This window comes from Centruroides vittatus, unplaced genomic scaffold, assembly GCF_030686945.1.
Source record: "Centruroides vittatus isolate TY-2023 unplaced genomic scaffold, ASM3068694v2 contig_663, whole genome shotgun sequence".
NCBI lineage: Eukaryota > Metazoa > Arthropoda > Arachnida > Scorpiones > Buthidae > Centruroides > Centruroides vittatus.
In genome coordinates this window covers 28,268-54,550 of record NW_027122416.1, presented here as the reverse complement: position 1 = coordinate 54,550, position 26,283 = coordinate 28,268, and the positions used below count along the sequence as shown (strand labels likewise).

At 32.1% G+C, this 26,283-nt stretch overlaps 1 protein-coding gene across 2 annotated transcripts; it reads left to right on the top strand.

Annotated features, from left to right (window-relative positions):
- Positions 1-8,452: 8,452 nt before the first annotated feature.
- LOC136980071 (52 kDa repressor of the inhibitor of the protein kinase) lies at positions 8,453-24,407 on the top strand. 2 transcript variants are annotated; one of them, XM_067276114.1, is made up of 5 exons: positions 8,453-8,589; positions 13,779-13,949; positions 14,039-14,294; positions 23,907-24,031; positions 24,101-24,407. In XM_067276114.1, the coding sequence occupies exons 2-5, from the start codon at positions 13,825-13,827 to the stop codon at positions 24,324-24,326; spliced, it is 732 nt and encodes a 243-aa protein (XP_067132215.1). In that variant the 5' UTR covers positions 8,453-8,589; positions 13,779-13,824; the 3' UTR covers positions 24,327-24,407. The 2 variants fall into 2 exon arrangements, with proteins under 2 accessions (XP_067132215.1, XP_067132216.1); XM_067276115.1 differs by having other exon boundaries at positions 8,460-8,589; positions 13,782-13,949.
- The last annotated feature ends 1,876 nt before the right edge of the window (positions 24,408-26,283 follow it).

The window sequence follows — 26,283 nt, the reverse complement described above, 5'->3', positions numbered from 1 at the left end:
TTTTAACGTATAAAACTCCTCTTTATTTGAATTCGGAGACTTTGAAACGTCGAGAAATGCAAAACATTCGGGTTTTTTTTCTGTGTGTATGGATCTAGCGTGTGGGGGAGGCACGATTCTGTTCACTCTGTTTGAAGCTTAATAACTCCTATGCTTTTTGTCGAAATTTTCTCAAATTTTGCATGGAGATTTTTGTGTTAGGAGGGTCGATGCTATTAAATTTTGGAGGCTAAAGGTCGATGGGGTGGGGAGGTAGAGGGAATACGTGTAACGTATCTCGAGTGAGATCGGACTCGATGATTTTACTCGTTATAAGCATTTACAGTTTTTTTTTTTTTTTTTAAATATAAAACTCATCTCTATACATAAAATTAAGATTTTCGCCATTTTATAATAATTAATAATAGTAAAATATCACAACGGATGGCGCCACACAGAGTTTAAATTCTTTTGCCAGGAAAGTTACGAAACTCGTTGGTGTATTTTTTAAATGAGGTTTACATTTAGGATTTAATCTTTAATCATGAAATTTCCATTTAACAAAATTTGACCTAATATTTACAGTTAAAGATCGTTTAAAATGAATTCTCCCCATTTATTTTTAATAAAATTGAGGAATTTTCCTCAATGATAAACATTAGTTGCACGAACGAACCGAAACAAAAATAAGAAAGAGAATTTCCTTGGTTAATGAATATCCACGTTAAGTGATCTAAATCGTTATTTAATTGTAATTTTTAAAGAAAATTTCAAATCATTAACCATAATTTACAACAATAATTGAAGAATTATTTTTTATTAATTTGCATATTTATAAAAAAAAATTTAAATATAAAAAATTACGAAAATTGCTCGTGTTTCCTTCATTGATTACTTGATTACGCTCTAAATTTTTGGGCAAAAGTGGTTCACTTAACTGACTTTCGATCAACCCTGTATATAAATTGAATATATTGTAACGTATGCTTTTATTTTAATAACACTTCAAACTCTTTTATATTTTAAATTAATCTTAATGGGAAACAAAGTTCTGTTAATTATGATCGATGGACGTGATTCGTTTCCTCCCTGCGAGTTTTCGCTCTCGTTAATTATAATTTGATGAATTAATTAATTTTAATTAATGAAACCCGAAGGTGAATTGTCGAATATTTACTTTATATTCGAGATCCACTTTATATTCGTATAGGCCTACTTTGTAAATTTATAATGAAAAATGTCCTTGGTTAGGCAGATCATGCGAGACGATAAAAGGTTCGTGCTAGCCACACACGGGCCCCATCCCTCTTTAAAAGGTACCGAAAAACAACTTTAATTTATATCATAAAAGACAAAAATTTGGGGCCTCCTGTGTCGTGAGTTCAGACGAATCGTCCTGATGGATCATCGTCTATCTGCTTCTGGACTGTAGATAATTCATTTATACTTTTACAAAAATACGTTAATTTGAATTTTAAAACGTCTGTATTTGAAATTTAAATTAACGGTTACGGTTAGAAATCCGTTACCAACGTAATTTACATAAAAATGGAGACATTTATCTAAATTATAGGAAAATAAAATTAATTAATCATATGAAACTCGTTGTGCTAACAGACAGTTGCCTTGGTATGAATGTAAACTCGAAATCGTGTGTCTAAAAAATCGGGTTGACCTGTAAAAATACGTTTTTAGATCTGAGTAACTCTGTAATTGTTATTTTAATTGTCTAGCTACCATTGAATTTTCATTTTTTTTATGTAACTTTTAGGCGAGTTACATTATACATGTTACCAAGATGGATAATATTTATCGTAATAAATTATCATATCCTAATTATTTAGCTGCTTTGGCTTATTTTGGCTATTTGAAAATTGGTTTATGATTTTTTCTTTATTGTAAACTAAATTAAGAAGGTATAAATTTGTATTTTATATGTAAACTTTACATAATTTTTGCGATTAGTATTTTCCAACCTAAATTTTAATTATCAAAATATTTAGATTTACATTAAAATGTTATTTCTGCTTCTAAAAAATGTTTTAATCATTGAAAATAAAGGGGAAATTTGGAGCAATTTCTTTGCTCTCTTTTCCTGTCCTCTTACTTTCTCTATGGCTCCAGGCTAAAACTGCACAAGAGAGTCATTTGTGAAGTGAGAATAAAAGATTGTAAGAGGAAGAACATGTCCATTTTTTTCAATGACCTCGGGTTATCTAAAGCCTCTGTTGAATATTTCTCGACCTACTTCCATCAATATGTTCTAAAATGGCGTCCTCCATCGATATTAAACATTTGCCAGTTGTCAGAAGATTTTTAAGAAATCATTTCTATTTGGGTCGATAGTTTTCTTTGTTTTTCTTCTGTGTGTACTAAAGGTATTTACCCACCTGTAAAGAAATTGTCTGTAACGAAGAACAAACACCTAAAGAGCACTTAAACGATGTACATTCTCTTAGCGGTGATTAAAAACTTTCATTGTTTTAATCTGTTTCTTTTCATATACCAAGCAACTCACGCTTTGCCTACAACTACTTTATGATTTCACTAAATTCGAAAATATATTTCCGAGAACGTCCCGTTTTAACTGCTCGGTCCTTGAAATATAATAAAACAAACGTGACGCTAACGGGTCACACAGAATTGGTGATAAATCAAGTACTAGCCTAAGGCATTAGTTTATAAATTTTGTTTAAACTAGTTTAAAAATTGTAGTAATTTCAAACCAGACGGAATTAAATTTTTAAACTAATTATTCAAATTTAAGGTTCAGTTTTCACTCGTACAAATGCCATCATCTTAATTTACTATAAAGTAAAATTCCCACTTCTGTACGAAGCCCTGAAAGTCTCGTTCCATTTTCTTTTGCAGGAAAATAAGCGTAAATTTTTAACAAATGGGCTAAAATATAATTTATTTTCTATACATTATCAAAAAGATTCGTAGTAGGTTAATGTAAAGTAGTGTTAAAAGCAATATTTTAAGTGTAAGACACATTAAAAGATGCGCATTGACCTCCGCAAGGTAAAAACGTGTGACATTCTTCTAAAAATATCTATATTCACCTATTTTTTGAGCATAAGTGTATGCCGCAACATCAAAACAATATCAGAAAGGTTATCGTCGTAATGCTGGCATATTGTTAGTACTCACGAACCAGACAGTCACGTATTCAGTTTCCTCATATATTAGGAAAAATTGTTTTTTAATGCTACTCTACGCGAATATTTTTCTTTAAAATATTCATGACTCGTGGGCTTCTGGATCTTTAAACAACATTAAATACTTTCTAAACAAGGTTAATTATTTATTAAAAGTGTTTTTATACATTTTTTAAAAAGTGCAATCCTATTGGTTCGTTTGAAGAAAACCGTTAAATTAATTTTCAAAATTAACCAATAGTAATATATTTCTCTGACAGATCAAATATATTCCGTTTTAGTGATGTATTATTTTTTTTAAATTTGGCTAAATTTAAATACTTAAATTTAATTAATAATTAAAATTAATAAGATGAGAATTATTTTTAATTCTTTCGAAGAAAATGAAATATAATTAAGTCTACAGGTTTATGCTATTGTTAAAAACTATCAAAGGTATTTGCTTCTAGCAAATTTAAAATTGAAAAATTAAAATAAATTAATTGAAAAATTAAAAACAAGTTTTTGTCACGATATTTACAACTTATTTTTCAAAATTTGGCCAATTGACTAAAGAATTTGAGACGAAATTTTAATTCGGTCAATCAAAGCGAGTTTTGATTTTTAATTTTTAAATTTCAATTAAGCTCTGTTATTGGTTTATGAGGAATGAATAAATCGCAATATAATTGAAAAAAAATCATTTCAGTTTATTAATATTTAAATGACTTTGGCAAATTAAGAAAAACCTTTTATTAATAACTGGTTGATATCTGACAGATATAATCATTACTAGTCACTATAACATCTCAAGGATAAGTACCGTTATCCTTGAAATTTTCTTCTTCCTTATTCAGAGCGAGAATTTTGGAAATGAATAATGGCTGACTAATAACTTATTATTATATCTCCAAAAAATAATATATATATATATACATAAACAGAAATGTCATATATTCGAGTGTAGTTTACCGCTCTGGGGACCCGGGATCGAATCCCAACGAGCAGCTTTAAGAATTTTTCATGGGCAGTTCTTCCCGGATATATCGAGTTCCGTCCTTCCTCATCCACCCACCCTTATGGGCATGGGAAAAAAAGGCTCTCTTGGTGTCCATATTTTTTACAAATGTTTAAATCAAAATGGCTTCTACCTACTACAGGCATCTTAGGATCCATTGTTATGATCTTGATAGACAAATTTAATCATAAGATACTTGAGGATATAATAAGTGTCCACGGGTATTCTTAGATTCAATTGCAGTATTCTTACAGACAAATGGATTTTAGGATCCACTAGTCCGTAAAAATTCTAATATCCATTTGAATTTTAGAATCACTGGACTCTACTGTACACTAGATCCTGAGGAAAGTACTAGACTGAACCTTATGACTAGTGGAACATTATGATAAATAACAGTTATATTATTATATTTACATGACAGTCTTATCACTGAGTCTCTTAGGATTCAATACTACAATTATTAATTAGTCAAATTATTCTAAGTTACCAGTTGGGATTTTACCTTGAAAACTTAATTCAATTAATCAAGAGCAGTAAGAATTCTTTCCCTTATGAGTTAGACAATATCTATAACAAATATCATTTATTTTTCCTTATGAATCATTTTAAATGTGTGTAAAATTAGTTTTACTTAGAAATTACAATTAGACCTTGATCTAAAAATTAGATATAGAAAAAACCTAATAGTGTTACTGCTAAATTTGAAGATAAGAGATGATCGTCGACAGTTTCCTAACTAATTTACATAAGACCTATAACTGACCTAAAGCATAATTTAGATCAGCAACTTCATTATTTGTGTTGTTGCTGATCTTAATTATTCGCTGTATCATGCATAATTAATGGGGAATTACTCTACTGTTATTGTTACAAAAAGTATTTAATACCTTTAATAACAGCTTCACACCTCATGATCTACATAGGAGTGATGCAGAAGATATATAGGTTAATATTTTCTCTTCTTCTGTTCTAGTTTAGGAGGAACTTCATTGAAATGAATAATTACTGTGCATTGTAGCGGCTGCTTTTTTATTTTAAAAAATGAAAGTTTATAGCGCTTCCTGGTTTCTTTTGTTAAAAACATTAATAAATGTCCTAAATAATGGAATTTAAATTAGTGTTTGAAAGAATTAACTTCTTTGTAAATAAAATAACAATTGTTAGCGTGTGTGTATGCGTGTTTTTGTCTTTAAAAAATTACAATTTCTTGTTCACGGAATTGAAGTCTGGCTCGTTGCAAACATATTTATTTTCATTTTTTTTTTTAACTTTTACACCTTTACTTGAATAGAGACGAAGCTAGCGTAAAATACTTTCGTCATTCTTTCAACCATGAAATTTTCTAAGAAATCTTCTGTTAATTTTCGTGTAAAAATCTCATTAAGTTGTCGGATCTTCTTCAGAAAGGTTTGGATATCATTCTTTAAATCTAGAAATAAACTCAAAATTATTGTAATTTTTTTTTACTAAGCAGACAGCCTTGGATAAAGGAATTACACGTCTCGTTGACCTTAAGGATGTTGTATTAATTCAGCTTTGTTTAACTTACAACTCGCTGTATTATGTTAAATTCCCGTAACAGGAAAGTCCCCGTATCTTTTGTGTATTAGTAAATGGTATGTCTAATGCGCATCCTGAGTGTTTTTTAATTAATTGCTTGTGTTTTTCGAACGAGAAAAAAAAGCATTAGACAGGAGAAATGCGTATATAAACGCGTTGCGAATACATTAAAACGATTTCCTCACTCGAATGGGCACAATCTGCGGAAAACAATTAAATTAACAATTTTTCCATTCAACAAGTTAATTAAGACGTGAACAATTACACAGGTTTTTGAAATAAATAATTGGTTTCATTGAAAAGTGGAAGGTGTTGTTAACGTTTGATGTAATGCATATGCTTGGAACTTTAAATATGGCGTTTACGTAGGAATAAATTTTCTACGCTTCGTACGACTTTCGAATTTTCAGAATTACGTAACACGTGATTTCTGACCGTGTAACACTGTGTGAAAAGTTAACGAAACAGGAATATGAACGTAACATACACAAATTAAATATTTCTGTGTTTACCAAAATCTCGTATACGACCCTCGGAGTTAATAAATCTAATTCTAACCAAACTTGATTTGAAAAATGTTGAATTTCATAAGCTATCTCGAGCAGGTTTTTGTCAATTGGTTCGGTTAACTGTTTTAGTTTCTTGTTGAAATTCGGTGTTTTTTTAATTGTTAGTAGTGTGTCAGGCGTTATCGAGATGTTTCCTTTCATTACAGTGTGACATAAATTACATGTCAACGTGTAAGATTGTCATTCCATCAGAAACGTCTGGCCTCGAATCAAGTAAGAGTCTGTCCTTCTCTTTTATTTTATTTACTTTTCCGGCTATTATATATAACGGAGGGAAAGTATGGCGATCGGACAAAACGTGATCCCCCACATTTTTACATTTTGTACTCGGGGTCCTTGAAACATCAAGAAATCAAAAAATTTCAGGGAGTTTCTCTGTATGTGTGTGCCACGATTTTGTTCACCCTGTTTGAAGCTGAATAATTCCTGTGCTTTTGTGGCAAATTTCTGAAATTTTACATATTATGAAGATTGATAATATTAAATTTTGGTGATTAAAAGTCGAAAGGGTGGAAAGATAAAAGGGGGTCGTGTGTCGTATTTAGAGTAGGATCGGACTTAATGATGATTTTACTCGTTATTAGCATTTACAATTTTTTATAAAAACCTATCCCTACCCTCGGCGTTTTTCCATTTTATTATAGTAAAATACATAAAAAGTTGTTTAATAAAATATCGTAACAGATGGCGCCACCAAACGTTGCTGGGAAAGTTAAGCAACTCGTTACTGGATTTTTTTTATAGGTTATCGAGTGATCTTTCACATCCTAAGGTAAGTACTGTATTTAATGATAAAAAATGTTTTGTTATTTCTCATTTTAAACACAATTGCAGGCGTATTGAATGGCATGGTAATTTAAATAAACGTATGTTGAAGAGAGCAGAGAAGGCGAAACTTAAGCTGTTCAAGTAATACAACTTGCATTTATGCCAAATAAATAAGTGCATTTAAATATTTACGCTTTTCTAGACTAGAAAATTGGAATAAAAGCTGTAAAAAACCTCCAGAATTTCATTTAGAAGTAGAGATAAAGAAAGTTACCCAGTCCCTGATGTTGGTATTTCTGCCGAACAGCTATGTTATGCAAGAGAAGTGGATTTCCTTGGCTCCTTTAAGCCGTGTTTTCCGCCCAACACATTATAGATTCGGCAGGGAAACCAACATCGAGGGACAATTTTCTATTTGGAATAAACTTGATTCTACTTAATTTGCATTTTTCAGTTTACGTCTGTATATATGTATGTGATTACAGTATCAGTAACGAATCGATAATTACTGTACATGATATAATTTGACCTTCATGCAAGGATTAACAATATGTGCGAGGGATCTTGTCAAGCGGCGTAATGTGCAGCGAATCAATTAAAATTCATCGGAGGACCACTTAGAATCGAGGTCTAGGTCTTTACTCGCCCGTCGGATAACGCGCGATTTCATACACGTGTATGAAAACAAGTAGGTACACAACAAAATATGCAAATTCTCCTCTCAAAACTCGTCTTTGACCTTAATTATGTTCATTATAGATTAGCATGGCCCTTGATGAGGTTAGTCAATTCAATAAGGGATAGAAAGCGGCAGTCCGATCGGAAATTCCTCCCCGTGCAAACTAAGAGGACCTTTTCCCCATATCCGTCACGGGTCGGCCAGGCCCACAATGGCGGCACCCCGGTGATGAGGCAGATTGTTCGTGAAAGTTTCACGGAGTTGCTCGTCCCGATTCTATGGCTAGTCCTCCAGAATGGTAAGCCGATGCTTGAATCGCTTCCGCCATCCGGCCGTCGCACAGTGGAGTACGACTAGCAAAATGTTGGCCAAAATTCAAATTTTCGAAACGCCATCTGGTCACGATTTAACTGCTACTTAGAACTGCACAATAAGGGATTTATTTATTCATCACCACTATTTATAATTAGCTATTGCAAACAGTAATTAATCGTGATTCCACTCTAAAGTTTCGGAAATTACATCGGTTATCACGCTATTGGTTTGCTTGCTAAGCCGCTTGTAACATAGAAACAGCCATAATAATAACATTGATATACTGTACTCCTTAATTTATGAAGTTTACTTAACAAATATGTTCACGTTATATTAATAATGCATATAAGGTAAAACATAATTTAAAATTTTGACGGGAAATTAATTGTACTATATAAAATAGACATAATTAATATTGCAGCAGGCGGCGCTTGTATTGATTCGATTCAAAATGGAGGATAAATTCGTTCTATTTACTTTATGAAATGTTTACTTAATTCAACGTTAAATCACATGAAAAGCAGTCAAGTTAGATCTGATTCGGACGAAGAGACAGACGTAAGAAAGAAATATTCATATTTTTATAGATTATAACTTTGAATTTTGTAAAGATTCAGTTTATGAATTACTTATCATACAAATACACAAAAGTTTTGGTAGAAGTACATATGTATTATATACACACATTATAATCGTGGGCGTAGCCAGGAAGGGTCGTGGATGGGCACGGCTCCCCCAGTTAACCTGGTGCCTCTCCCCAGAAAATTACAGCCCCCCCAGTTAACCTGGTGTCCCTCCCCAGAAAACTATAGCTTCTACTAGGCCCCCCCATAACAAAAGCCTCCCTGGCTACGCCAATGATTATAATATATATGGCTATGCACACATATATACTATAATGTATATATATACACACACACATAATACAAGCAAAGCTTTGGGTACAAGTTATTAACCTAAAAGTAACTTGTACCCAAAAAATGTCAAAATTTCTTCAAAATAAAGCTAAAATCCCACTCTTTCATTTGAAAGTAATGTGAACAACTTTACATAAAAATAATAAACTTTACATTTATCTTCAGGAAGTAAATTTATATTTATATATTTTTTTATAATCTTAGGATACAGATAAGTGATTTTTGTAATTGTATTTTTCCTTATTATTCTATATGAGGAATTTAATTTGTTGTGCTTTTGATTTTATGAATTTGTTACACTTAAGAATGTTTACTATTGTCTTGCGTCATTTAGATTAAATATGGTTCGTTGGCGAGGTCTGATCTCGTCCGGATGCCGTCGATGTCCTGCCTCGGTTATACGAATGAAAAAAATGAAAGGAATTGTGAATCTAGGAGTGATGCCGCGAGCGATGTGACCCTCCATAATATTTGTTGTTTCTTTTGGTTTAGCTAGTCGCGTCCAAAAATTGTTCCTTAGTTTTGACTACAATAATTGTTAACAACCTTAAAATCTGTAAATTATACATATATTAGTAAACAGTTTCATTTTACAGTACTATGCTATAGTGTGCGGAATCAAACGATTGCATTAAATATGTCCGAAAATAGCATCGTGTTGACAATGGGTGTGTCGCCTTGTAAAGTGGTTTTACTGTGGCCGGATAAACAAAACAATGAATTGGACTATGTTTTGCCTTATCTGGCTGTATTAAAACCATATAACCATATTTGAAGTTTTGTATTTCGTAGAAATTCACTCCCGGACTGGTGGTTTCTTTCAAATTTTTTGTTTGTAGGAGGATAGTTTGCAAGCAAATAGATAGGGTGTTGCCAATACTTGGTAAGAGTTGATTTGTTCGTTAATCGTACCGATTAATCGTCGTGTGACAATTGTACAATAATTTGAATAATTGGTAAATAAATATTCTATTGAGAAAAGCATGATTGTTTTTAAATGTAAAATTATTAAATTAACATAAAAAGTGAATGACTGCTAAAAAATAAAATAACTATTAATAATGATAATTCAAGATAATCGTGACAACATATTTGATTCCATTAGAAACTGTTAGCAAATGATTTTGTATCTGTGTTTTCAGTCTGAAATTTTTATTCAAACAGAAAATTTCATTCACTCTCATTCAATTAGCCAATTACAATATCTGACTAATTAACTTTCAGTGCTCTCTGCATATTTTTGAAAAAATTGTTTGCTTTCAGGCAAGAAAAATGTTATTACATTGCCAATTATTTTATATTGTTTTCTTAAGTACTTTGAACTCAAAAGAATTCTGATTTGTGGAAGTAATTGTGATGTATTATTCTACACGTTTACTTTTTTACTTCATAAATTGTCAACAAGTAACAAAATAAAAATGACTGGAATTGAATTTGTATGTAATTTAATTTGTTAATTCGCTAAATTATCCTTTAAATGTACATGAATTAATGGTACCAAACAATAAATTTTATTTGAAATTGAGTACTTTTGCTTCCGAAGACATTTAGTTCTTTTATAAAAATTAAATATTAAAATGTCTAACATATTGAAAACTTCAAATATTAGATAAAACTATTTACACAATGATTTGAAATCATTTAAAATTAATAATTTATATTAAATATATTAGGAAATCTTTTGCGTCTTTAAAGTTTTATTCCGGATTGACCTGGAAAAACAAATTTTAATTATACTTTAAACATTAAAATTCATTTAAATTTTAATGTTTAAGTTGTAAATTTTCATATTAAGTGTTTGTGGATTGTGAATTGAAAGTGAACATCAAAGACCTTGAAAATAGTTTTCATATTTGTTTATGAAAATGATGGAACTGACTTAAAATGAAAAAATTTTCTAATTTTTCATCACTTGGGGGAGGAAAATCGCTTGTCTTTGGATATTTCTTCATGTATTAATATAAAAAAAAACTAAATATTTACTGTGTATTGTTTTTTAATATTTAATAAAAGTTTTTTCGTATCAAAATTCATTCTGTTTTTGATTTTTGTTTCTAAAATTTTTTTGTAAACGCTTAGAAATTCTATTTTAATAATACATTTATTAGTTTAAAAATATTTCATTATTTATACATTTTCTGTAAAATAATTATTTAATTTAAACAGTTTTTCTGTAGTGAAAACTTTAGTAAAAAGTCTTTTCTTCAAAAAAAGCTGTTTATTTTCGAATTCGTTCAGGAATTTGTTCGGCTTAATTCTGTATACAGTAGTAGTTATGATATTAACACACAAACCAACCAAAGCCGAATTTTCGGGCTGGAATCGGCTATATTAATAATAAATTATGAGATAATTTGGTATTAGAGGTAGGCATTAGGCACCATCTCTTGCTAAATTTAATAATTATAATTTAATTAAATAATTTAGAACAGACTGGAAAAAAAGAATCGGCCTGAAGCGGGACTCGAACCCACAACTTCTGCTCGCCGTGCACATGCGTTGCCAATTACGCTACCCGGACCTCCGGTCCAATCTCCTCTTCCGGTAAATATAAGCTTACATTACGACCGTCGACGGCCATTACAATACATTTATCGGTCGGTTTATTTTTTTAATATATCGGGTTGACTGTTGACGTTTGTTTATATTAACACATTCTTAACTTATATAATTTATATATAATAACATAATTCACAAATTTATTTATTTATTTATTTATTAAGAATTTTCAAAACAGCTACAAAAAATTGAATCTGATTAAATATTTTTTGAAGATGATAATGAATTCTAAAATAAATTATTAAAAACACTATTCCTACGATATTTCCACATGCTCTAGCTGTTATGTTCATCTTTGAATAACATCAATGCCTGTCAGTAAAATTCAACAAATTTATTGAAATATTTTTTAAGTTGTTATGAATTTAATGGATTAGTATGAGCAAGTTTCTTTTAATGTAAATGAAGTAAAAACATCAAATGATTTTTGCCTATTATTACATATATATTATTAGGTTTCATATTTAATGGAACAAAAAACATAACAGATTGCAAAAAATATAAAAATTTTTGAAAAGTATATTATGAATGAAATACTGAACTTTTTTACTGATTTATTAAGAATATTTTGTAAAAAACATTATAGTCAAATCTTCCCAAAGCTTCCTTAGAGTCTGTTTTGCATGCACAGCTGTTTATGTAAAAATTTTAGTTCATCAAAAATGACAATAACTGTTAGTTGCAAACTTGTAGGCCTAAGTAAAATATTATAAGTCTCGGAAGCTTAAAAAATTTCTGGGAACCGACCTTCGAAAATTTACCGGGATACCCCATAACACCTTGATTCCACACTGTTCGTGTTATCTCTTGTGAGTTTTACTTTCTTAGAGTTCTTGCTTTTGGAACTTTTTTAGAATGTTCGTGGTCCAATAGTGCTTCTGAGCCTTGTCAGAAGGCTCAAAAGCACTGTTGGACCACAAATTCTAGATAATGTGCCTGAATTTGTGCTGCAATAAAGTAGGAATTATATATGAAAAATTGCAGATTGGAGGTTGTACTTTACTTTTGTTTGATTGCCAAGCATATTTTTTTTTTATAATTACATTTTGACTATAAGCAATACTACATTGTACAATATTCAAGGTTGAATTTCTCTCTAATATATATAATTCTTTGTCTATAATGCTTTATCGAAATACGTTCAACATCTATAATTAACTTTATTCTTTTAATGTGAACAGCATTGCTGATATTGTTATTGTTTATTTAACATAAGGAAATGTTATAATATGTGTTTGAAATTTATCATTATTTGCATGTAATAATCGTCATTTTATAACAATAAATCTAACAAAATAAATAGTTTCTTGACAAAATCTTTGTTATAGAACAGCAACTTCATCTTAATTACATTGTTATTTAAAAGGATATTTTTCAAGTTCACAATATGCATTCACTTAAATGATTATTCATTATAAAGTTTACTTGGATTTTACTGTATAAATTTCTGTTATCTAAGATGTATGGGGTAATTCAAAAACTTCTACCATCAATTAAGAGAGAAATTTCTGGAGCAATTTAAACAAAATATGCCATATAATTGTAGTCCTGCTTATACTCCAGCTGTTTGAGTCCTAAAATGGAAGTAGTTTTGTACTGGATGAAAGGGAATGAATGAAAAATACAAATCAACTGCTTGAAAGTTATTTATTAATTAAATCACAAGTTTTTCACAATGTTGAGAGTGGATTTTCTAAGATTTCTTCTTGTACTTCTTTACGTAGTTCACATGTACTGAAGTACACTTTTCGGTAAGGATATATACTATGTGCATTGTATTTTTGATCTCAACACAACTATTGCTGAGGAGTGTAGTGTCGTTCATGATACTGGTAAGTGTGGTAATTTCTCTTGAGTTTGCATTTGTTGTTTAAACAAGATTTCTAATGAATCCTCAAAAAAATCTAAGGGGTAAGATATAAAAACATTTTAGGAAGAAATCTGAAACTATTAAAAATTGAATGCTTGTTCACATAGTTATTGCTCAAGATGTTTGCAGAAATTCAAATTTAAACCATAGGTAAAACTTTGAAAAGTCTATGTATTATGTTAAATCAATTCATAACTGTAGCAAATATATATTATTGACAAGCTGAAGTAAGGATATTTATGAAAATATTTTTTCCATTGTTTGTTTATATCTGATGAATATCATTTAATTGTATTTGCTTTTTATATATTTAAAAAGTATAATAGGGTTTCTTTTTTTATTGTTTCTGTCTTGTCTTCTGTTAATTGCACTTTATTCTCTTTGCACCTTTCATGTTTCAGTAGGATGTTTTGTAACTGCCTTTAATGTCGTGAGTTTTGAGTGGCGATGAGCGATACGGAGAAGAAGTTCGTTTTAAAAGGGCCGAGTTTCTGCTGTGCGATCGATTGCACAAACTCTTATAATAAATGCCTTGGACTTTCCTTTTTCCGCTTTCCGAGAGACAAAGAAAGGTAACTGTGGAAGTAATCCTTAATCCGTTTTACGTCGGAGTTAACTAAGAATTAACAAAAGTTTAATGCAAGATTAACTTTTCATTTAGATGCAGAAAATGGATTTTGAATTCCGGAAGAGTAGACCTTCTCGACAAGACTACGGAATTTCTGTATTCGACTTGTCGACTGTGCGAACTCCACTTCGAGGACACCGAATTTGCAACCATAGAGAGAAACAAGCTAAGCATAACTGCCGTTCCCACCAGATTCGGCCTTGCCACTCTGATTCCAAGATCAAGTGAACCTAAGAGTTTTAAGCCGAGAAGACCTAAAATTAGATCTAGAAAGAAAGTGATTGGAGAGGTAAGAGAGATTTTGATTATTTTACACAGGAACGTTGAAGTTTAAATTCGATATTCCGATACGATATGAAACAATGATCAAAATATTTATTTTGACAAGACCAAAATGGAACTAATAAAATTTGCATGTAATGTGTAATTATTTCATTTCTAAGTGTGTATTAATAATATATAAACTTCTTTTGGACAAAAGTAATTTTAAATGACGTTTTAATAAACTTTGATGGTGTAAATATTAATTTGTTTTTTAATGCATTCGTAACGGCATGAGTTGACTAATCGTGACAGAATGTGTTTCAAACAAATGTAAAATATTATAGTAAATTACCAGTAGCTTGATGTAAATCAGTGCTGATGTTATATTTTTAAATGTAGTATTGTGGTGTGTGTTTATATATTTCTGATGTGATTTTGCATGAATCATCAAGCAATATTTGTTTTATTTTTGTGAATGGTTATTTAAATGAGCTTTTCATACTTTTTTTAATTGCATAAAATGCATCAATATATTTATGAAACTACAAATTAGTACTTATTTATCTCTTATCTTACAATATTTTATGAATTTAATATTTAATAATTGAAAATTGTTTACAGAGAAAATCAGTAGTTGTTGGGCTGCAATTTTAAAATTGCAAACGTACATTTTCACTGTCGTCCATCTATCCTTAATTAGTCTTGAGAATGAAGTCGGATGAAAATTGTGGGCAGATATGGAAAGTTTGGGCTGGAGGCTCGAAATAACTATATACAAACTTTCAGTCTGGACCAGAAGTCACATGATATTTTAAATGAAAAGGTGATTAAAAATTGCAGCCCAACATTGCGACGATGTCACAATAAATAATTGCTTGTATAGTTAAGGATTTTTTCAGTGTCACAAGTAATCAGGATTTGAATTTTATCTGAGCTTAATATAGTTTTTATAGAATGTAATTTCAATTACTATTCCTCATATTATTATGAGAAGGTTACAACAACATTACGAAAAGTCAGGCTGATGGATTTTAGTGGTTTCAGTTTAGAATTTATAATGAATTCATAAGGAAATGAAAATTAATCCACTTCTGTATTTCAAACTTTGTGCCACATTTCACTTGTATTTAGATTTCGAAGACGACAAATACAAATGCAATGTTTAAAGTGTAAGCTCTCTATTTTAATTAAATTAAAGGTGCACTAAAAAGAATCCAAGATTCATAAAAACATTTTTAAATTAACAAGTTATTTTTCAAAATGATTTCAGAATCAGTAAAAGGTCTGTTACTTCCTTTTATTACTTTTCATTTTCCCATACTGTGTCTGGCTGCTGTTTATCTCTTAATATGTTAATACCAGTGATGTTTAAAGTTTTCAATCAGTGGGACAAATTGCATACAAGTCATAGGGTAGGCAGCCACAAATATATATATTTCACACATACTAGAAATGGGCTTTATTCTGTCATAAGTGCTGTATCAAATAAATCCCCAGGCTAGTATAACGTGTTCCAAGGCTAGATTTGGCTTGGATCCATAGTTTGGGCATCTCTGGTTAATACAGTAATTCTATGAAAATAATATATCATTTTATTTGAAATGCAATCCAATACAGTCTCTGTCTATGTTTTTTAATGGTATTCAGTTATAAACTATATTCGTTTACTATAATACACTTTTGGTCTAGCTCGATATATACTTGTGAGCACTGTTTTCCTATTTATTCTTTATTTCCATTATGATTGGATCTCGGTACCTTGCACTTGAGGCAAAACTGATTTTTGCCACTCCTGAATCTAAAACAGTTGCCAATAGAGTACACTTGTACTTCCGTCACTGTTGTATGAACTATAAGTTTAAAATACATTTATGGGACTTCATTATATTCAGCTTATTATTATTTTCTCTTTTTGAATATTTCTTTTTCTCTCATATTGCCACTTGAGATGGGCAGCTGATCATCTCACTCATCTAGGTGGCCCTGTATATTAACATTTTGTATCAATGTCAGTATAATCTGCTACTTCTCCTATATTTCTGTGTAGTAAACAAGTTGTTGCTTGCTGTTAATTACAAATTACCATTTTCATACTGTTTAAATTATAGCAAACTATGTATCCTTATTTAGTATTGTGTTTTCAAGCCTGACAGTGCCTAGCGGAGTCAGGCACATACTGTGTATGTTTTCAATAGAACCTGAACCTGTAGTAAACAAGTCAATATTCAATGTTACAAAATATATTTTACACAAGCAAAAACTGGATTTATGCATACTGAAACTTATGTTTATATAAATTAAACTATATTTTTGGTAAATAAATAAATATTTTAAATAATATAATTCAGATTAATGTGTCATCTCTTATCCATGTTAACTGATACCATATAATTAGGTCATTCAATATGGATAATGTAAATAATAATCCATCAGATCTAATTGTAATGGGCAAAAATTGAGAATGCTATACAGCAGGGATGGCCAACACATAGACCGCGGTCGACCGCAAATTTTGAAAGTAGCCCAAAGCTAAAGTTGAACAATTTGCTTTCACTTAAATTAATGTTTAAAAATCTTAATTCGATAATTTATTCTTACAATAATAGACTGTCTGTGCAACGTACCCATACTGTTTTTATTTATCCCAATGAACAATGCAAATGAATGTTAACTTTTAAATTAACTGTAGTCGCAACGCATCCACATATAAATGGCAATAGCATAAAATGGCGCAAAATCATGTCAGACAGTAAGGTGACAGCCCCTGGCTTCAATCCACTTATTACTCCTTGTTTGTGCACTTGTATTTACTTTCAATTTTAGTGTTTTTTTTAATTTATTCATACAGCAAACAGAAGCAGGTATGTTAGTTGATTAATTATTGTTTTAAATGTTATTAATATTTAACCCTATTATTTTAGAATGAATAAACCGAGTACATGGTGGAAAAAAATAAAAACTTATCATTATTTATTTATCATTATTAATTATTTATTAAAATATCTATGAAAAATTTGAAAAATCTTAAAATATTTTGCCCATATTCATAGTCGCCTGCAGACTATATGTGAAATCTGGAAGTTAAAAACCTAGTAATTTCTGAATTATTTCACCCCAGTTATAAACGGCTTAATCAACAGCATTCCACACCCGGGAAATTGTTGACCCTTGACTGGCAACGATCGTCCCCTAACTGTCAACAAGCCGTTATTCCTTCGCAGCAGGTAGATCAACTTGCACGATAGTTTACAGTTAGCGTCCGAACTCGTTATTCATTTAAATCCCGGGAACACCTATGGCCCTAAATACGATCCGTTATCGATCACGTGACGGGTTTTCTCATCAAAAACCTATAAAAGACGCTTCCTTCCCCCCTAAAGGGCTCTCCGATCGTCTCTCGAGTACGACGTGCGCCATCGACCGAACCTAAAGTTTTCTAAAGTTCTCAAGAAAGTTTTCTAACGTTTTCTAAAGTGCTAAAGAATTCTAAAGTTTTGAGTGCCGTCTACGACCATCTACAACTCCATTCGCCGGACTCCGTCTATTACGGAATCATACTATTACGGAATTTATAGAGGTATGGACAAATAATTGTAAACTCTCTCTCTCCGGCCCCCCTCTCCTTTTTGTATATGAGGGTAGAAGAATAGTTTTATTCGTTTAGATTTTAATAAATCTTGTTTTGTTATAAAATGGTGTCTTTCTTGACTGTCGGCTTCGCCTTATCGTCGACCCCGTCCTTCCTCCTCATCCACTCGCGTAACGCGTGACGCGCCGTCAACGTAACAGCCATCCTTGACAAGTGAGTCGCCGGAACGGAAGGTACGACACCCTCTTACCTCCCCGGGATCTCACATATATTTTACTGAAAAAGTAACCCCTAAGAGATAAAAGTTTGGCCACACCTGCTATACAGGGTGTCTACTTAAATATCTATCTAGGGACAAAAGAAAGCTTTTCAGCATTGGTTTGATTAGGTTAAGTCGTGGACTACAGTGGGCACAAATACATCAGATATTACATCACCACGACATGAACCCGTTCTGCTGCCATCTGCAACCGGTGTGACATGCAAAGAATGCCTCGTGGCAATTTGAGTAGTGCAACACAATGCTAAATTCACAGAATGACGAACCATAACTTGTTTGGCATATATCATAGGCCAACTAGGCACTGTTTTCCTGGAGTGGAACATATTGAAGTCACAATGTGCATCACTGGACAGCGCATGCCGCATGATGCACACATAGAAGACACAAAGTGCATTTTACCCTAAATGTCTGCCATGAAATTTGAAGTGAGATCCCTTTTAAGATACACGAGCCTCGTCCATCTTTCCACCCTCACGACCTTTCATTGCCTAAATTTAATAGCATCAATGCTCCTCATATACAAGCCATCATGCTAAATTTTGTATCTTAATTGAAGCCCATCTTGAGATATTAAGCGAAATATGCATACATACACAAACATAAATATACATTCACGGAATTTTTTGCCATTTTTTGACTTTGGATTCGGCGGTCTCAAAACATGGAAATCTGCGAAAAATTCGGAGGGTCAAATTTGACACTTTCCTTTTTGGGCTGCAATTTGAAAATACTGTAGACCTATAAATTCCCATTATCGTTCCTCCGTTGTCTGCCCACTTGTCTGTCGTTCCGTAGTCTCGAGAACGGAGTTAGATAGATAAAAGTCAAGACCAGATATAAAAACCTTAGGGGCAGTTGACCCCGATTAACTGTATACGAACTTGTGATGCAAACCGGAAGACATGTTTCAATTTTAAAAATCCTCCCGAAAGGTCTTAGATAGATGACCGGCTCGACTACTATTGCTATGATGTACAGGGGCAAGACATTACGAGTTTGAGGTTAAGAGCATATATTTTTTTAGAAATATCTTTTCTTCTGTTATTCCTTCATAAATATTTGATTCTCACCGAAGATTTCTACCTTTAAAGTTAGTTTCAATGGGAATTAACGAAGTAGCATAAATTCAGTTTGTAAAATTTTAATATCTCTCAGGTATGTGAAAAATATGACTGAACTACATTTAAGGTACAAAATAGTCTAATTTGTATCTAGGATTTCAAATTAAATAATCCAAATTAATCTTATGATTTCAAAACATATATTTAATTCTGAAAAACATACCATAAAATGCAAAATAATAAGCTTTGGTATTCTTAATAATAATCTCTTGTAGCTCCTCTTCACTACGAGCATCTGCTACAGCATCTTTATGAAGGAATTGTCTTTGGCTCAACTTTTAAGGGTGAACCAAATATGGCTTCCTAAGGACTACACGTAATGGTTTGATGATATGATGTATTGTTTTTGAGATACATAAATCGTAAGACTAGTATGCATAATTATTGGATTAATCACTTTCACTGTAGCATATGTTATAGATAATATAGAAAAAGTCATTCAAAAAGTAAATTACTGTATATCAAGAAAAGCATTTTGTTTGAAGATTTCTACATATGTATATAATCATAAATATTCAAATGGAGGGATAATCGACTTCCTTTTCGTTCTAACTTTAGGTTTCTTTCGAGGAATAGAAATTTCTATTGTTTGGGATGTTGCTTCCCTTTTTCCCTCGGGTGCAAATTAGTGCATTCGTAAATATAAACAGCGAGGACCAGACCTACTTTCTAAACGAGGGGTAATTGTTCTAAACGTAAAAAATTTTTGATAATAAAATTCAGGCATTTATGAAATCTAACTTTTATAATAGTTACTTATATAATTTTTCTAATAATCCTTTCTAAACCCGCTAGTCTCGATAATCGCAAATGCTATTATTCGAAATATTTGCAACCAGTTAACCAAACGAGATTGCACTATCGTACCCTTGTGTATGAATCGTCTAATTGCCACAATTCTTTTGTTTTACGACGAGTGGCAACGTTTCACTTTTGGAAATTCGCGAGGTGCTGGGCACATGTAAGTAGCAGAGTAGGGAAAACGTGGAGATCTGACAATTAAACGCGATGCTAAGACAGAGAGAGAGACCGGAACCATTTTCAAGACAATGGGCCGATGCAGTTAGTCACTTCAGGTGGAAAAATCTACAACATAGTAGTGGGAAAAAGTGTGGACAGACACAGGTAAGCTCTGCTGTTTAGCAGGCATCACCCGCTTTGGGTAACGGAATTTACCCCTTCATCTCCCTAAAAACAAAGTATTAACGGGATTGTTTGGTATTTTTTTTTTAAATTAATAATGTTATGAATGTATTTAGGTGCGGATCGAATTAATACGCAAAAAACGACAAAAACGCTATTCTAAGACGAATGCCACAGCCACGTGGTTCGAATCACGTGTCGTGCGGTCACTTGGATGTCGTCCGATTATTCTCTCGAGCTTCACCCAGTTTTCTATTAGATTATGGTACTCGTGAGAAAATTTTAAAATTAAAAATCTTGTTTTTAATTTTAAAAAATGTGTCTTAATTAATAAATGAAACTTAAACACAGATTTTTTGAGATCGTAGATATTTGTTCCATTACTGACTTTCTTAGCTGTTACATTTAACAGAGGGAAAGTATGTCCAACGGTCAAATATGACCTCCAACCCCAAGATTTTTACGTTTTTTGACCCGGGAACCTCGGAACGTCGAAAAATGCGAAAGAAGTTCGGGAATTTTTCTAAATGTTAGTTTGTTAGGGGGGTGCATTTTGTTCACTCACTTTGAAGCTTAATAACTCCTGTATCTTTTGTCAAGGTTTCTAAAATTCTGCAAAGGTTTGTCTATTAGGGGATCGATACTATTAAATTTTGATGGTTAATGGTCGAGGGGGTTAGGGGATAGAGGAGGATTTCGTGTCGTATCTCGAGTGGCCTCGATCTTAATGAAGATTTTACTCGTTATTATCATTTATAAGTTCATCTCTATATCAAAATTAAGCATTTTACTGTTTTATAATAATTAACAATAACTTTTTTAATTAAATAAAATCGCATAACGTTTTTGCCGGGAAAGTTACGCAGCTGGTTCTGGATTTTATTAGTATAGCTTTCAGACAAGGATGGGTCCTGTCTCAATATTTCGAGGCCTCGGTCATAAACACGCACAAAAAATTTTACCAATTAAACTATGCTGACCAGTCACGTGATGCACCTTTACACCTGCTAATTGTCAATAAACTAGTCCATTGCCTAAGGGGAATGTCTTCCTGGGTCGGTCGGACTGTACGAACTTTCATTAAATACTTTAGTATACACAATATCCGATTTATTAATTTACTTATTCCAGTTTTATATAAATATATGTAATTTTCAACTGAAATAAACAGTATAATACAAGATTTATCAATGCAATTATTCATAGATATAAACGTTAAGATTTTTGTGATAATTCGTCTTTACACATCAATATAATAAAAATGATATTGTATGAGCGTGAACCATATTGTCGTGACTTGTGTATTTATAGTAATAATTTAAATACGTTAAGTGTATATATTAAATTTGTTATTTTATTCCATTTGCTCGAGCTCGTGTACTTTTTTCTGCTTAGAGAAAAAAATTCCAGGGGGCGCTTAGTGCCGGCGCTGTTTTGAAAACGACACGTTTTAGTCCACGTTGCTCTGCTACGTAAGTCACGTGTATTTGTATCTATCTGTCGATGTTTACCTTTTCCGTTTTAGGAATTACGAGATAAATTTTTGCTTAAGTTTGGGATTAAAATACTTTTTTTGAATTTTGGAAGTATTAGAAACGACGACATTAATTTGCATAATGTGTATGAAATTGTAAGGCAGTTATCACGCAATAAACTGTACGTCAAAAAGAAATTTGATATATATTGTTAGATTTTATCTCTTTTTTTCTGCTAGAAACTATTCAAAGTTTAGGCTTTGTGATGAGAATTACTGTCAAAGTGAGTTTTTATTACTCTATTCACCAAATCGGCCCTTTTATGCTTCATTCGAATTGTAGCTGAAGTGCATTTTTAATGTAATAACTTTCGAGTTAATCTTTCTTATTGTAAATTGGATGAGAATTATTTGTAGTAGTGATGTAACGAATATTCGGTTACTACCCGGTATTCGGCCTATTTTTCACTATTCGGCCGAATACCGAATATTTAATCACTATTCAGGAGTAAGAAATAAGGAAAAACTAAACAGGAGTAAGAAATAACAAAAACACAGTAAATTAATCATTTTTGTAACTTTTATTAATGCTGAACATTAAACTATAATTATTAAAGTTAATAAGAAATAGCATCTAACTCTAGTATTAAATTATTTCGTAATTAAATAATAATATAACCTTTATCTAACCCGATATCTTATGGCATTGATGGCGTGTAGGTTAGAATGTATCGGGCATTAATGTTATTGTTTAGTTAATTATGTTATATTCGTATTCACGTACATTTTAATATTTATACGATATATTTGAACTGTTCCACAACTGGAGAGAAACCAGACCATATGTCACCACAAAAGTATATCCTTAGGGTACTATTCAGTCTACAAATACGTAGTAAAAACAAAATTTTAGTGTTTAATTAAAGAGTTAAAATGATCGATTGCAAATAAAATAACTTATAAGTTATAACTTACATCTAAATACCAACAACTGCCGAATCATATCGGGCTATTTACGGCTATTACATAAATTATAAACCAATTTGGCACTAGAGGTAGATGTTAGGCTCCGTCTCATATTAACTTTAATAATTATAATTTAATTAATTAATTTAAATAATTTAGACCTAATGGAAGAAAAAATCGTAGTGACAGCGGGTCAATAGAGAGCACGGTGTGCGATCTTTGCCATAATGCGGTTTGCGCGCTAATTTTCGTACGTGCGTTAATCAAGCCGAATAGTTAGGCCGAATATTCGGCCATTCGGCAACGCTCCTGGCCGAATATCTGGTATTCGGCTGAGGCTGAATATACTATTCGTTACATCACTAATTTGTAGATTAAAAATTTTTAATATCGAATGAGAATTGTTGCGCTGCACGATTCCTAATTTCTGCGGACTCCCCGCTTTTACCGTCGCAAATCGAGCCAATTTCTCACGGATTCGGTGTGGAAAATTAAGGTTCTGTCTCTAAACGATGCTCGAATTGTTTAATGTGAAATAGTAAAAGGGGGTGCATAAATGTGGCATTTTGTATGATAATAGAAAATTTATGCCTGTTGTAAAAGTGGACGTCTACTGTAGTTTATATTAAGTGCGTTATGTGTGAAAAGGTAACTTTTGATTTCTTTTCTCGAAGCTATACTTCAAAGAGGAAAAGTGCCGTTTTGTTTTTGTCAATTGACCGCTTTTGACCGATTTGACAAATGCATTGAGAATAATCACAAATTTCATTTGACATCATCAATATGGAAGTCTTCTTGTAAGAAATCTATTGCAACTTTTATATAAATATCGATTGCACGGGGTGGGCCATTTGATTTGTTACACCTTTGTGTAATGCTTGGGCAACGATACCTATTATTTAATACACTTTAAGATAACAATCCAGTTTTGAGACAACACTGTGTTCTTAGTTACTCCCATGCAAATCATGAAAATTTTTCTTTTTAATAATTACTTTTATAATATCTAAAATAATTTTCATCATCACAATTAACTCTTTTTTTTTTTTTTTTTTTTTAAGGATGATGCCCCTCAGAGGCAACTAAGAAGGTTGTCGGAGACCAATGGAAAGTTTATGGAAAACTGGAATCCTGAAACCAGTAACAGGGAAGCCAGAAAAATGAACAGGAAGATATACAAAGACAAGTATTATTATTTAATTATTTTATTTATTTATTGTGTGAATTGGAATGAATAGACTGATGCCTTTTTCAGCGTCAGGTCGCTCAACCATTATGACGAGAAGGGTGTGCACGTCCAGAGCAAAAAGGATTTGTGTGACTGTCTGGACGAAGACTGCCCCGGTTGCCACTATCCCTGTCCCAAGTGCGAATCTCCAAAGTGTGGCCACGAGTGCCGGAACGGCAGACGCTGGATATACGAAAAAGTGGAGATCGAGGGGACCGATATCACCACGAAAACACCCCTAAAAACCGCGTGAATTATGTTTGATTTATTTGATTGCTCGTAACCGTGATTCCCCAAATAAATGCACGATTTTTATCAGTGTCAAACACCTAAACCGAGTAAAATAATTTTGTTTACACTTCACACACAGTTTGATGGAAAAATTACAAACCTGATAAACTTTATTTTAATTTGTGAAAGAAGAGCCTGTGAAAGTTTTCTGTATTCTAGTCAGAAATGCATTCTCTTACATATCCACACAGAAAAAATTTGTTCCGTTCATCCCAATACTCTGTTCATGTATAATTGGGAAATAAACAGGAGGTAAACTTGCTCAAATTTGCATCCTCATTACAAGACGGAGACTCCAAAACCACAGTTTAAATGAACATTTCTAGTTGCTTAAATGGCCCTCTTTGGTCATAATCCCAAAAAATAGTAAATCCTTAAAACACAAACACATGACAGAACACTTCATAGTTCCTTCTATACAATAAAATATTTAACAACAATAATAGTCAATATGTATGCACTGTACATAATGCACACATATTGACTAGTGATGCCACGAATATTTGGCTACTATTCGGTATTCGGCCTATCTGGCTACTTTTTTTAATATTCGGTATTCGGCCGAATACCAAATCACGAAGAAAAAACCCACATTACTCGAAAATGTATTTATTTTAAATCACAAATTATTACATTTAATACTTAAAATCCATCAGTGGTAAGTTGTGATAAATGAAAACAATTTTTTCAGCATTTATTGATAGCAAACGATATTTCCTGATAAACTATATCTGCTTCTGAAAATAGCCTCTCACTACATACACTACTGCTGGGAGACGACAGATAAATCTTAACGAATTGTCAGACTTGGATACTGTTTTGTGCTTGCTGACAGCCACTTGTAAAGGTCTGCTATCCAATCTAGGCAACAGTTTTCATATAAAGATCAATCTCGTTTGCAATAGCATTTTTCTTCTCCACATTCTCATCATTTTGCATATTTTCTGTAGCGACTTCCTTAAAACAGTTCCAGAAAGTGTTGTGTATTTCAATGGTTTTATCATTTTCATTGATATTTCTTTTCTTACAAAGTGGAGAAGAATCATCATCGGTACTAATAGACTCATCACAACTAATTTTCAGAGCTTCTAAAAGAATTTTTTGTTTTTCTCTTTGCATTTGAACTGATTCCAGGAAACTGGTTTTGAAATGCAAGTCAAGTGGCAACCAGATATTTGCCATTCTCATCAAATTTGAACCGTGTTTCAAGCTCAACTTGTAGTGAAGATCTCAGAACAGCAAATTTATTGAGAATATCTGCAGTCTCTTCCTTCCCCAGGTATTTCAACAATGTGACAACATGTGGAATCACTTTAGAGATGCAGGAAATACCCAAGCTGGTTATTTTCGTAATCTCTGAACGGTTTGAGGAGTTTGATACATTATTCCATTAGCTCCCACTGAGAAGGTGTTAAATTGTTTAAAGACTCGTGATCAGTTATGTACAAAGAAACAGCTCGCTTTTGTTCTAATAATCGCTCCATTAAATAATATGTAAGCATACGCTGGAATTCTACATCTTGTACTAATTGGTGGTTTGGCAAGTTGGTGAATGCATTTCAGGTTTTCTTGTGCTATACCAGAGTGGTTAAAATGGGTAACAATTCGTCTCGCAGCAACTACCATGTGTTATTTCCGTTTGAGACTTTAGCTATTCCTCGACAGCTTGTTGCAGTGAATGAATAAAACAATTGGCAGAATCATGTTCTGCGTCTCGTACAACACCTTTCATCATATTGGCTCCACTGTCATGGACAAGTAAATGGATCTTGTTATGAGGAATATTCTATCTTTCTGCAATAGCATTGAGTTCTTTTGCAATATTGGTACCAGTATGTGAGCCAGCAAACGGCTTCATCGCTAAAATGCCATGTTCAAGAATAAATCCTGGAGATATCCAATGTGCCGTGAAACTCAAG

What these genes read in the sequence shown, in the direction of transcription:
- LOC136980071 (XM_067276114.1), top strand. Translation starts at nt 13,825, where the DNA reads ATGAGCGATACGGAGAAGAAGTTCGTTTTAAAAGGGCCGAGTTTCTGC. An exon ending in GAAAGAAAGTGATTGGAGAG is followed by an intron (nt 14,295 to 23,906) that starts GTAAGAGAGATT and finishes TTTTTTTTTAAG; the next exon opens with GATGATGCCCCTCAGAGGCA. An exon ending in AGGAAGATATACAAAGACAA is followed by an intron (nt 24,032 to 24,100) that starts GTATTATTATTT and finishes TGCCTTTTTCAG; the next exon opens with CGTCAGGTCGCTCAACCATT.